Here is a 14256-nt window from a genome sequence, read left to right as displayed (position 1 = left end):
AACTACAATAATTTCCACAAATCGAGCATTCCACGTACACAGAAATAGGTTGAAAACAAAAATCTAAATTTCGGATCCAAAAGCATAGCTCAGTGATATCTCATCAACTCCAATAAGGAGGAAGTCAGGGGTTCAATCCCCGCCACCATAAAGATTTCTAGTAGATTTCTGGTTCAGGTAGAGGCCTGGTCCGGCTTTCAGGGGTGGATCTATGTACAGACTCCCCCTGGCTTAAGCCACCCCTACTAAAAAAAATTTAGTTCACATAGGCAGTAAAAGATAGCCCATCTTAGTGGAAACCCGTGTACACCTGTAGCAAAGCCAGGGTAAGATTAAGATAAAGCAAATTTATGCCTGAGAGAAGGAAGAAATTTTCTTTGCTGATGTTCGTCGAGCACCAAAGAGGAAAAAAAAGAAAGAAAACCCTAGGTAAGATTAGTTGATGTGATCTAATGGATTGGAGATAAATCTACTATTGAATCCATTAACTCGAAAAACGTCCCAAAAAATTTTGCGGCCTTCCGCCACCTTATGTCACATACAATTTTTTCCCCAAGCCACTCCTAATCCGGAATCCTAATTCCGCCACTGCCGGCTTTTAACCCGACGCTGAAGCAGAGAATTTACAATAGGCCTCTTGCAAGATAACGGCACTAAAATATTGGATTGAGTCATCTGTGGGAATTTGCTTTGATCTTTAAACAAGGGTCGTGCCTGCAGCCTAAAGAAAAGCCTTGGGTTAAACAACTGTAAGAAGAAATGCAACAACCTAATTAAAACAGGGGTACTGCAGAAGGTTTTGGGCGTTGACAGAGGATCAACGTGCATTTAGGTAACAAGGAACATTTCAAAGTAAATACGCAAGAAAATAAAAGTACGAAGCAGAACACAATGCAAGTGCAAAGTGGAGGGCTCAATTATTGAATGGTCAACCATAAAAAGTACAACTGGTGAGCCGTTTCCTATTTCCCAAATCCATTCAGACACACAAAAACTTGTCACTTTTGAGACAAGAAATGAGGAATTTTATTTTTAAATTAACTGAATGAACTACTGCATTTCTCTATCGATGAACCGGTGATGCCTATGTATAACCTATTATGTAAATGTCTAGTCTATATGACAGAGAAAGAGCTAAAGAAAATGGGATCAACATGTTATCTTACGCATGCAACAAGATTATGCTCCCCTGCGGATTTCGAATTGCCTATTGCTTTTGTGCCAGTTAAGATCTCCAATAGTACAGCCCGGAAGCTATAAACATCGGATTTTAACATAAGTTGGCCAGTAATTGCATACTCCGGTGCACGATAACCATATGTGCTCATACCTCTAGTGGACACATGAGTGTTGTTCCCAACAAGACCCAGTTCGGCTATCCCAAAATTAGATAATTTAGGATGGTATTCCTCCCCAAGCAATCTATTTGAGCATTTTAAATCTCATGATTATATAACAGGGGTTTGCCTTGTCCCGCAAATAATCCAATCCTTTAGCTGCACCAGCTGCAATTTCTTCAGTCAAGTCATTTCTTGTCAGGTGGAAGGTCTACACAACCAACCAAATAAAGCGACATAACATGCGACCATAAGAGTGAAAAGGGGGAAATGTTTAAGAAGAAAGTAAAATTTTAATATTTTACCATGTAGATGATCTTCTAAAGATCCTAAAGCCACGAATTCATAGACTAGAAGTCTTTCATCTCCATAGCACAATACCCTCAATAAGGAATTCCATGCTTCCTTGACATCCATTCCGATCAAATTGCTTGATAGCAGCAACCTGTAGCAACAAAATATTCACAGTTCACACATCAGTTCATAATGTTGAGAATCAACTAAGAACAAACCCAACAGCCACAAGCACAAATGACAAACAAAAACCTTACTTATCCGAACACGGCGAACCTGGTTTTTACTTTCCAATCTCCCTTTATAAACTCTACCACAACCACCTTCACCAACTAAACAATCTGTCCTGAAATTCTTTGTTGCAGTTGCCAATTCAAGAAATGTAAATGTCTGAGCTGCAATATGATCAGATTCTCCATCCTTTAAACTCTCCTTTTTTGTCTTTAAATTATCTATAATCAGAAAACAAAATACAATACTTCAAACACCATATCAATAAAACCAAGAGTCAATCACATTAGTCAAATAACAAAATACAATACCTAACACTTAAAACAACATAAAGTCTTAGCTTCTCCCACATGAAGAAAGTTATATTATCAAATAATCCAAATAACACATAATGAAATGCAAAAAGGATAAACACAACAGTAATGGAAGGAAAGATTCAAGTTGATAAATTTTTAAATTCAACAAAACCTAGTTGTGTTCAATTCCACCAACACTTCAATGTAGTTAATAAGACTAAATACCTTTCGATTGATGAAAAAAAGGTTTGGTTTTTACGATTAATGGACAAAATTACATGTTTGGAACCATCTTAGTACCTTGCAAAAATCAGTAAGATGCAATTCACACCTTAACTCAATTCCGTCCCAAAACCCACAATCAAAATCATGATAATTCATCATGTTAGAGTGAAGAAGCAGTAATTCAAATTAGTAAAACACTATTAATACAAAACCCACAACATATCTCAACAGTAGAAATCAAAAAGATTGGTCTTTTCTTGATTACATCCAAATCTTCAACCTAGCTCACCATTATTTAATTATGGCCGGAGGAAAAAAATCAAAGGAAAAGCCCTATTTCAGATTTCACACCTAATTTTTTATAAAATTAAAAATCTAAAATAATGTTATAAACATAGACGCTAAAACCCTAAATCCGCAACAAGATTAACAATGTTCTTAAACCCAAATTGAATCATTTATAGATAAAACAAAAACACCAATTATCTTGATCCCAACCAGTAACAACAGAGGTATAAGATGTTGTTCTTGCACTTTGATTTTTCTTAAAAATTAAACCAGAAATACTAGAGGCTTTAAATTGAGAGAATAAAGTCTGAGTTCGTTTGCTAACTAAGGGTTTCTAGACTGAAAAAATTGTTTAAGATGATGTGAATTCATTATCTAGGGTTTTGAGAGCGACAAAAAATATTGTAGGAGTTGATTTTCTAGGATTTCGATTGTGATGAGGTTGAGGCTTCGAGAAAAATTGAATTCCTTTACCTTAGAGAAATGGTAGCGGAGAGCGGAGACGATCAGTTTCTGGTTGTGTAGAAAAACATGAAGTTTTAAGGTCAACTTGCAGATTCTAGAATAAGGAGATATGTGTGGACGTGTGGGCGGTTTTGAAGGCACTTTTTTTACTTTTTTTTTTCTCTCTTTCTAATTTATGATAAAAAATAATAAAAAATAATCAGTATTCTAGGCTTGCAGATTCTAGATCAGTTTCTAGGCTTGGAGATATGTGTCAACTTGCATATTGTAGGTCAGTTTCTCAGCTTGTTGGGGGGTTTCCTTCCACCAAATTGTAACTATTTGATATCGAAAGAATACAGAGAAAATTTACCTTTTTATGAAAATAAAAATAATAATAATAATAAAACATGGAAGGTAGAGTTAGTTTTTCTCATGTGACACAATCTCAGCCCCATCCGTTTCGGCTCCTTTGACTAGATTATACATGAGACTTGCCGGTAAGCTAGTATAGCAACCTGTTCAATTAATGTAATAGTATGTCGTTGGAGCTTATCTTGTTAAGCTTCCAACTAGTTTCATATAATAATTGTTATCCAATAATATAATAAAAAATGTTGAGAATTTTGAATTTGGTTTAAAAAAAAAACGGCTTGACAGTTCTATCCAAGATTTCTATGAAAAAAATAATAATAATAATAAATATTATCAATACTTGTTGCCACATCAATGTGGAAAGAACTTAATTTATTGCTACATCAGCAAAAATATATGACGCAAAAAGTTACTTTTTGCCTCAACTATTGGTGGATCTGTGGCAAAGAAGCGTGGCAACATACTCATTTTGTTGTACATATCTCTAATACTTTTGGGCAGAATACCGAAAATTTGTATATTACAAAAGTGTTTTTGAATCTTCATTATTCAAAAAGTATCTTACTCTTACATGTTTTCAAGATCAATCCAAAATTCAAATCCAAAGATTAATCAACAAAAATGGGAATGTAATTAGTTTCTTTTTTTAATTTTTAGGTTATCTTTTAATGTTTGGTTTTCTCTCTTCTTTTTTTAAGACATTTTTGTTAGAGTGAGAACAAAAACGGATCCGAGGAGCGGAAAACTAACAGTCAACTCGTTAATTATAACTGTCTTTTTATATTTGAACGAATATGACAAAATTATCCTCACTGACCATACTATTTTTTTTACACGCTTGCTTATCTCCTAATCGTAACTGCGTAACCCTTAACCCAAAATTTCAGACTTCCATCAATGGTTACCAGACCAATTTTATTCTTGTTATTATTCCGTAACTCAAATCTAACCATGAATTGCAAAATCACAAATTAAAGATGATTCATGTAATCAATCAAAATATTAGATGTTGATCTTTGTTTGTCTCTGCATATCTATAAACCTTGTAAATATAAGCTTTCCGAACTTCCATGATTAAGCTGGCATTTGACTTGTAAATATTAACCTTTGTAGTTATCTTTTAATGCTTCTCTTTCTCTCTAAGCTGGCATATGCTTTGGATGCAGAGACAATAGAAGCAGCAGGCACACGATTAATTAATTCAATTAATGGCGGGTTTTACACTTTGAAAAACGTAGTATACAGATGCCAACGTATTCTACTGATTAAAAAGGTACGTTTATCAACATTGACAATTAAGTTTGTGTAGATTGGATTAGTATAGAATGGAATTAATCATGGCACAACGTACATATATGATGGTGCACATCGATTTGGGCAAGAAGCAGAGAGTGACGAGGACGACCCAAAATCCGCTGTCTTAATTTTCACGTAAACATACTACATCGTCAGCAGTTAACAATCTCATCTAATTTTCTTCGATAAACAAGATTAACAGAAAGCAGAGTTTAAATTTATCAAAGATTAAGAGAAAACAACGTTCTAATCTCTAGCAAGATAATTGTAGATTAGGAGAATGTTGATGAGATTATAGACTCTCTCTAAAAATTAAAAAGCAAATTGAAATCATAACATTAGATGCTTTATTTGATGATGTTCCTCGTATTGAAACTAAAGAAACAACACTCGTATTGATTTTGTGATTGATTGAATAACTAGTTTTGTATCAGCTCCTGATTGATTAGCTTTAGCCTAACTAAGAGCTTCAAGTACATCCGTCCATTTACTTTTTTTTCCGGACAGAAGATTCCATCATCATACGAGTCTTTGATGCCCCTGTTTGGTGGCTCTGTGCGGTGCGGCTTTGTAATTTGTCTTCTTTCTTGATATAATTTTATGAGATATTTTGTAAAAGGATCGCAAGTTTATTCCCTAATTAGGGTCTTCGTCATAAAAGTTGCCGTTGTTGCGTAACAGTCGTAGACTAATTTTGACCGTTTAAATATTTCACCAAAGTACCTTCACGAAACATTTAAAATACATTTAACCTAACCCGTTAAAAACCTCATCTCCTTCGTTCTCTCTTAGCACCTTCCTTTCCGCCAACACCACAGAAATATCTACTCCACATTAACCACCTTCGCCATTTCCATATTCAAAACTAACATCGTTTTCTTTAATCATGGTTATAATCATTATTACAAACAAAGCAGAGATGTCCGAGATCTTCTAAATATCTTATGGACATGTAAATTCGTTGAGGACATTTAACGATCGCTTGATGTACGAGAAACTGGTGATCGAAAGGTGAGTTGGTTTTTTGTGTTTTTCTTCCCTATTGTATCTCTTTCCCTGCACCAATATCAAATTCGACAGCAACCCAAGTTTCCTAATCTGAAACTCACCAATTCATGATCATCATCACCTAAATCAACGAAAACGGTACACAAATTCTTAACATATTTTTCACAACTCTGTACCCATTTCCTATCCTTGAATATATCTTGTAAGCATCATGATCATCCATACGAACCCAAGAATACGCGTCATCAGACTCATATCTAGTCGCTGAGCAACACGAGCAGGTGAATTGTGCAATAAAACGCTTGCAGTTGTAAATTGGTTCACCCACTCTTTAAATTTGAGTTGGTTGTTAGAGGTATTTGCCATTTTATAGACTATCATGTCATTTTAATAATTTAAGAATATGAACGTTATGATAAAAATTAATGGAGGGTTCGAAATAAACACTAATTTCAGTGGGTAAATAGAATGTGTATTATTCAGGGAAGAAGATGGAGTAGTTCTAGGTTATAAGAGAAAGATGGAAGAGTCAACATCAGTCAATTGAAGGTCTGGGGTTGTGGCAAAAAGAAGAATCGGTCAGCTGACAACTTCTTAACAGTCTTCGTCAGTCAACGACCCTAATGCACCAACTGTAACTTCTACGATCCAGATTCTAATTAGGCAATAAACTTACGACCCTTTAACAAAATATCTCTAATTTTATTTATGAGTCGAAAAGAAAAAAAAGAAAACAATCTCATTTGTGCCTTACATAATCCACATGTCATGATGATGTAAGTGGAGTGTAAGAATCTTAAGTGGAGTGAGAATCGGTAGAATTATTTTTAAGAAATTCCTCTCACATTTTTTAAAAGGCAGTGACTAAATGCAACTCACACTAATGTTAATTACAACCTTTTCAACTTAGAGTAAACCTCGTTTACGTGGGCGAACAAGACCTTCCTACATTCTTCATCATCTTACTCCATCCGCACCTAACAGTTATATTCCTTCCATTTCTTTTTAAGCAACCTAATAGTTAATGTTCAACCATTAATCAATCTAAAGGTATCACGAAATTTGATTCCGGTACATCAAAAACTAGAGACTATTCAATGCTATTGACAATCAGAGATTACAATACTATTTCATAAATCCTATACATGTATACATGATAAAAAAAGTAAACATGGCTAAATCAAAGTCACAAATTTTGATTTTTATATAAAATCTCATATGAGTATTTGAAATACAAGACTTGGTGATTCTAGATCTCAAATCAATTTTTCATCGGAGAAGGTAACTACGATACTACTCAAGTATAATGAAAAACGAACCCTAAAAGTTTTTATTAAAAAATATTAAAGCTTTAATTAAAAATAAAAACATGTATTGTTTTTATTTATTTGGTGATGAAAGCAATTGATTTCCTTCTTCATTGTAGATGGTTTTTTTCGTGGGAATGAAATTTGGTTACCCCAATTAACACCTTCAAGTTCGTCTGACATGTGGAATTTTTTTTCACCCATCTTAACACCAACCAAGATGATGAGGAGTTTTGTTTACCCACATTAGAATAAGGTTTACCACATTTTAGAAGAATTACATTTAACATTAGTGTGGGTTGTATTTAGTCACTGCCTTTTAAAATGTGAAAATATTTTCAAGTTTGATCTTTAGGTCCATTCATTCACAAAGATCCTCCGCTTTTCTCTTTCGGAGAACAAAAATAGAGACAAAAGGTGAAACAATAACCGACATTCACCCACCTTCTACTTCTCTTCAACTTAAGTTGTATTATATATAATACAATATACTAAATTGGGAATTGTTTATCGCTTTTCTAGATACGATATGGATAATTAATTTTTGGAGACATTCTCATTTAAAGAAAAAATAAAAACAAGATCATGAAATGACCAAAATGGGTTCAATATTTTGTACTGTAAGATCATTAATGGGTGATTTACTGATGTGCCCTCAATATAGTGTGCACTTGACATTTTTGTCCCGTTTTCTTCCGTAATTGCAAACATATCCTCCTACAAACTTTTCCATCCGTTTTTCTGAATAAATCTCTAACAGACAAAAGTCAAAAAGTAAGTCAAAGAAAAAGAGATAGATGTCAAACAAACTGAAATTTAAAGGACTGAACTACCCTTTCTCTACCAAAATTTAACCATGATTATGATAATACAAAATCCCGCTGAACAAAAAATAAATAGTTTCACCCCACTTTACCCAACTGACGTACACATCAAAATCTTGTCAAACCAGAAAAATAAACAGACCACATCTACTTGTTGCCAACGGACATATTTCTTCTTCAACTGACATTCATAGTTTAAAAACCCCAACTGTTGTTATCTTAATATTTCTTCTTCAACTGATATTCATAGTTTAAAAACCCCAACTGTTGTTATCTTATCCATTATGCAACGAACAGATGGAATTCATTGGTAAAGGTTGTGCAGTATCTCCGTCAAGCAATAATGTTTCTTGGTGGATACTTTGGAGGCATCTCCACAAGGTTTCATAACTGTGAACGAAGTTCAGGCAAAGAACAAAAAACTGTGAGTTAACAACAAAAACACTCTTTAAGTATTTAGTCTTGTGTAGCCAATTTGTTAAGTTCTGATAAAGATATGCATGAAGAAACATACCATGTAATATGTAAGCATGTGGCATGAGAAGATTGGTATTTTGCACAAGTGGTGGAAATGCTGGAAATAGATTCTTGGCTTCTCATACCCATATTGCACCTACTTAGAGTAGTTTAAAACTACCTCCAACCCTCTAAAAGCACTGCCAGTCCACCTGAAATTACTCGACGCTTATTAAGCCTGTGGATCAGAAAATCATCAAATTAGAAGTTGTCCACTGAATAAAATTAGGTGTAGCAAACCAAATACGTAAAGAGAAAAGTTCTACTTGCACCAGTGCTTAAACCAACACAAGGATATTGTTTACCTTATGTGCAACCAGTGTGAAGGCTTTCTTTGGGAAACTGCTGCCCTTGCTGCTGCTACAAAAGATCATGTAAGAAATCCAAGACAGAAGTTGGAAGAGTGAGCTTTCAAAGATCCATATCTAAGACAATGATTTAAACTAATAAACTAGTTATATTAATAAAAGGATATCCAAGTCACAACCATAAATGAGTGGAAAAACAAGGCCACTCTAACCATGAAAGGAAGGCTAAAATAACTCTTAAATAGTCACTCTAAACATGAAAAAAAGCTAAGAAAAGTCAATCAACGAAAGATGTTGATCCTAAAATAAAAACCTAAACTAATAAGTTTGATGCATTCAATGATCACAAATAAAAAAAAAAAACATCCTTAATAAGTACTAGGCTTGATCTCCATTAGCTGCAAATACTATTCACTTCCAAACTTCACTTCTTCGTGGTCTTGGCCTTCTTAGTCTTCGGCCCAGCTGAACGTGCAGCAGCATCAGAAAACACCTGCCGAAAGAATCCACCCCTGGATATGGTACTTGTAGATGCTGCAGCAGCAGAAGTTGCAGCTGAATAAACGCCATATTCAATCAATACTTCAACGGCAGTACAAATTAACCAACACATACAAAGAACTTAATATAAAAATCATGAAAATAAACGCCATACTCAATCAATACTTCAACGGCAGTACCAACTAAACATTCTATGCAAAATATTTGGCACCATAGATCTTTGAAAAGTAAATTAAACCAACCCATTGTTTTATAAACCACAAACATTTCGAAAACCCCATATAAACAGGTACATTTTTCAACCAAATTAAAGATACAAAAATTTAGGGTTTTATATTTCAATACCTTTTTGACGAATTCATTTGCTCTTCAATTCGACTCTTTAACTAATCATCTACTTTCAATATACGTCATTTCTATAATAAAACACCTAAGATGATCTTCAATTAAATAAAACTGGCGCTTTCAATCGACTAAACACAGAAAAGTTGGAGGTACAAATAGAGAAGATGAAGTTGAGAAAAAAGGACCGGATAGTGGGAGGTAAGGGGAGTATAGGGAACATGTGAGGGGTGGATTAAACACGTTCCTCCCATTTATTAGAAGGTGGATCTCGGTCGTCGATTATTTATCGATATTCATACTGACAGATTAACTACTAAGAAACAGAATACGTCAGCTTTTCTTCTTTTTACGCTTTAAGGTTAAATGCATAATCATGCCAATCCATTTTCTCAACTTATTCTGGCGGGATTTGACTTTTAAAAAGTAAAAAAAAAAAAGAATCAACAGTCAGTGGACGTTTGACAAAACGGAAAACAGTTTTTTTTAATTTTGACCGAAGTATGGGCATGTTTGTCTATCGGCTCTTAAATTGGGGGCAACTTTGTTAATTTTCCTAATCTTTTTCCTTTCTTTGATCAACAAGACCTAATATATACATTTTCTTGTTACCTGGTCCTAGAGTGCACAAAATCGCACCATTGGCGGACTTACATGCGAAAATGAGGTCTTCTGTAAAACTTTCTTGTACATGCACGTCGCGTTACTTGTTATTGTTAATTCTAATCAACAATTACGCATGGGACACATCTGCTTTAAGCAATCCTGAAGACGGTGTAAAATTGCACGTACAAGATGACCAGGTGAGTGAAATTTACTTCTCCTGTTTTATTTTCTATCAGCATACAATTTTTCGACGTTCCGATTTACTTTCTAGGTCATTCAAAAGTTTTTTTTATTGGTGTTTGTTGAAGGTTGTGATGGACAATGGGTTAGTTCAAATGAATATATCTAATCCTTTTGGATCAGTCACTGGAGTTCCGTACAACGGTATCGATAACTTGCTAGAACCATCAATGAGTTCAATCATGGAGGGTACATATTTGTGCTATGCTACCCTTATTGATCAAACTATATCACGTACTTCTTCCTTTGACTTTGGCCTTGACTTTTTTTTTCTTGAATTGATTGATGGATGTATAGGTACTGGGATCTGAGCTGGAGCCAAAGGGGAAACAAAGGAACGTATTTTCTGTAAGTAAAAAGAAAACGATTTTCATGACATTGTCGGAGTCTATGTTGTAAAAGGTGCTGGACGAGGCGAGACGCCAAGCCCATTTCCTCGCCTCGCCTAGGGCTTAAGCGCTCCCTGGGTGCCCTAGGCGTCCAAAAAAAGGAAAAAAAAATATGGATATGTCACCTCGCCTTCGCGCCTTTTTTTTGCTAGGCGCTGGTCCTGTGCTTCGTGGTCCTTAAGCGCCTAGATCAGAGTACCAATAGTAGTAAATTATTTGAATTCATGAAATGAGTTTTGCGGGATTAATGGAACTACCTTTAAGGTAATAGTTCAAAATGAAAGTCAAGTTGAAATTTCGTTCACAAGAACATAGAATTCATCGGTTTCATCATCGTCGTCACATCACTCAGACTCAAACAACAGCACAGACTGGGTTCCACTCAACTTTGACATAAGGTATAAACCGATCGATCCTTCTGTTTTTCTTCTTTTGTATGCTCAATACCAGTGGAATCAATGGTCAAATAATTTTGTACAACTTGCAGACATGTAATGTTAAAAGGTTCGTCAGGATTCTATACATATGGCATCTATGAGCACCTAAATGGAATGCCAGATTTCAATCTCAATACAACTAGGGTCGCCTTCAAGCTTCGTAAAGACAAGTAAGAAAACTAGCTAGCATGCTCGTATTCGTATTGACAACAACGTAAATAATTGCAGGATGGACAAATATAAATTCCTAACTTTGCTTTTGTTGTGGCGCGGTGGGGATATACAAAATATTAAGGTTTCAATATATGGCTATAAGTAAGACACGGCAAAGACGACTGCCACTGCCAGAGGATCGTGTACCACCAAGAGGCGAAGTACTACAATTCAAAGAAGCAACTCTTCTTGTAGACCCTGTTGAACCAGAAGTAAAAGGCCAAGTACTTATAAAATCATTGACTTGCTTGAATTACCCTGTTTGGGTTTGTGGTAATGAAGTTGTTACTCAAAGTTTCAAGCTTGTATTATGTGCAGGTTGATGACAAGTACATGTATGCACTAAATAGTGAAGACATAATGGTTCACGGGTGGGTTAGCTCTGACCCTCTAGTAGGTTTTCTGGCATATCACAGATGAATATCGAAGTGGTGGTCCTCTAAAGCAGGACCTCACCTCACATGTTGGTCCTCATTCTCTCAGTGTAAGTTCTAAGCTAGCTTCTGCAATCTACCTATATAAACCCTGTTCCAATACCTATACTAGAATCAAGAATTGATTGCAATACCTACGCCTCATCACTCAGGTTTTCCTTATTTCCCACTATGTGGGCCAGGATAAGTAACCCGTGTTTGGAAATGGAGAACCTTGGAAAAAAGTGTTTGGTCCGGTATTCCTATATCTTAATTCAGCTCCACCCAGTACAAATGAAAGCGCATTGTGGGACGACGCCAATGAACAGGTTTAGCTTTCTTTTGGGATTTAAAACAAAAAGTGCTCTTGGTTAAGAGATTTCTCCTCTTCACCTCAACCTGGAAATAATTTTTTTTATTATTTTTGTTTTGTTTTGTTGTTAGCTGCAACAAGAAGCACAGAAATGGCCGTATAATTTCCTAGCTTCCACCGACTATCCTAAATCTGATCAAAGAGGCACAGTCAATGGAAGAATACTTGTCCGTGACAGGTAATTGCTTTTTGAACTAAAAATATAGTAGAGAACGGGTCTGAAATTTTGCAGATAAAGAATATGCTGACAATCGCTATATATACTAATTGAGTATTTTGGAATGCAAGATTCATTGTTTCTTCTATATATTTTTCAGGTTTGTAAGCAAGGAAGATATACCTGCAGTATATGCTTACGTTGGTTTAGCTTTTCCAGGAGAAGTTGGGTCCTGGCAGACGGAGTACAAGGTCTTATACCCATTAATTAGTTTATACCGATGCATGTTTATGTACTTCTCCTTTAAATTTTCAACCCAGAGAAACTGATCTTGCTTCTGTTGTTCAGGGGTATCAATTTTGGACTAGAGCTAGTCCTGATGGTTCATTCACAATTAAGGAACGTACATTCTGGAGATTACAATCTATATGCATGGGTTCCTGGTTTCATAGGAGATTACAACTATGGAAATCTCATTACAGTTAAAGCAGGTATGTATATATATATAATAACAAATTCTCTTCTTTGAATCGCTTCAGTTCTGCGCTGCTTTACTGATATTCATCCATTTGTTATTAAAACAGGAGAATCCATTGAATTGGATGATGACCTTGTTTATGAGCCTCCAAGAAATGGAACTACATTGTGGGAGATTGGTATTCCTGACAGAACCGCAGCAGAGTTTTTCATCCCAGATGTTGACCCTAAATATGTTAATCCACTATACTTGACGCAAGACAGGTCAGGATGGTTCTTTCTTTTAGACAATACAAAGACATGACAAAATTAGAAATTGAAACATGAATTCTTAACTTAGCTTCTGTTCCCTAACTTGATTTACGGTATGGATTGTGGGAGCAGTATAGTGTTTTATATCCAAGCACAGACCTTGTTTACGCAGTAAACAGCAGCACTTACCAGAAAGATTGGTTCTACGCGCAGGTAACTCGGTAGGGGTTCTTTTATCTTTTACTGCACTATTCAAGTCCAAATGAGTCTTAGCCGGTGTAGGATTTACACTGGACCTCATATTTTTGAAAATATACTAAAAGCAAAACAAAATCTACTTGTCTAACAGGAAGTTGGGAAATAAAGTGTACAACTCAACAACATGGCAGATTAAGTTCAACCTAGATAGTGTTGATCAGGGGATGATATATAAGTTGCGAGTGGCACTTGCATCCTCAACTGGAGCCGAACTGCAGGTATATGCCAACTATTTATCATTCAAGTTTTTTCTTATGTCCTTGTAGTTTCAACTTCTTGACAGGTTGGGCTAATAATTGTCTTTTCATTATTTTTGTTGAGTAGATTCGACTCAACAATTTGAATACAGAAATCCCTCATTTCACAACTGGAGGAATGCGCAAGGATAATGTGGTGGAGTATTCATGGAAACAAAATATGCTTGCATATTTCTACTATTCTTTAATTTATTTTAATAAATGTATCAGAATATATTATAAATAATTAAGTTATTTTCATTGATCAAGTATATTCTAGAAATATGATAATTTAGTTAGGGATTCTATATTAGTTAGAAATATCTCTTAGTTTTGGTAATAAGCATTTTTGATAATTTATTTAGGAAATATCTGATTATTTGAAAAGGAGTTATCTATATAAAGAGCTCCATGTTTTCATAGTAGAGGAGAAGATTTTGATTAATGAAAAAGTAGTGTTTTTCCTTGAGAGTGGTATCTCGGAAACATGAGTTTTAGATAGTTACTCACTGCATCAGTTGGTTCAGAGACAGGCAACGCTCCTGCATCATGTTTCGAGGAAGAAATTATGGTGTTGTTCGAAAAGCCGCTCTCAGCGATGAGAAAGAGCAAG

At 35.1% G+C, this 14256-nt stretch overlaps 1 protein-coding gene, 1 long non-coding RNA gene and 1 pseudogene across 5 annotated transcripts; 2 read left to right on the top strand and 1 right to left on the bottom strand.

Annotated features, from left to right (window-relative positions):
• Window positions 1-327: 327 nt before the first annotated feature.
• LOC113300643 lies at window positions 328-3278 on the bottom strand. 3 transcript variants are annotated; one of them, XR_003335860.1, is made up of 5 exons: window positions 3146-3278; window positions 1889-2083; window positions 1643-1782; window positions 1167-1514; window positions 328-721 (listed from the first exon to the last, which is right to left on the bottom strand). It is a non-coding gene; the product is annotated as an uncharacterized LOC113300643 (long non-coding RNA). The 3 variants fall into 3 exon arrangements; XR_003335858.1 differs by having other exon boundaries at window positions 328-1514; XR_003335859.1 differs by having other exon boundaries at window positions 328-1505.
• A 2338-nt stretch (window positions 3279-5616) lies between these two features.
• On the top strand, window positions 5617-10910 carry LOC113300501. Of its 2 annotated transcripts, XM_026549702.1 has the most exons (5): window positions 5768-5797; window positions 8223-8349; window positions 10215-10395; window positions 10507-10627; window positions 10736-10910. In XM_026549702.1, the coding sequence occupies exons 3-5, from the start codon at window positions 10255-10257 to the stop codon at window positions 10747-10749; spliced, it is 276 nt and encodes a 91-aa protein (XP_026405487.1). In that variant the 5' UTR covers window positions 5768-5797; window positions 8223-8349; window positions 10215-10254; the 3' UTR covers window positions 10750-10910. The 2 variants fall into 2 exon arrangements, with proteins under 2 accessions (XP_026405486.1, XP_026405487.1); XM_026549701.1 differs by lacking the exon at window positions 8223-8349 and having other exon boundaries at window positions 5617-5797.
• A 29-nt stretch (window positions 10911-10939) lies between these two features.
• Window positions 10940-13830, top strand: LOC113294056 (annotated as a pseudogene).
• The last annotated feature ends 426 nt before the right edge of the window (window positions 13831-14256 follow it).

This window comes from Papaver somniferum, chromosome 7, assembly GCF_003573695.1.
Source record: "Papaver somniferum cultivar HN1 chromosome 7, ASM357369v1, whole genome shotgun sequence".
Lineage (NCBI taxonomy): Eukaryota > Viridiplantae > Streptophyta > Magnoliopsida > Ranunculales > Papaveraceae > Papaver > Papaver somniferum.
Note: the sequence above shows the minus strand (reverse complement) of the source record. Positions and strands in the feature narration are given on the sequence as shown.

Excerpts from the sequence above, each read along its gene's own strand:
- LOC113300501 (XM_026549701.1), top strand. The coding sequence starts at position 5,772 with ATGTACGAGAAACTGGTGATCGAAAG. Across the intron at positions 5,798-10,214 it reads GAGAAACTGGTGATCGAAAG|AGTGCACAAAATCGCACCAT; the intron begins GTGAGTTGGTTT and ends ACCTGGTCCTAG. Across the intron at positions 10,396-10,506 it reads TGCACGTACAAGATGACCAG|GTTGTGATGGACAATGGGTT; the intron begins GTGAGTGAAATT and ends TGTTTGTTGAAG.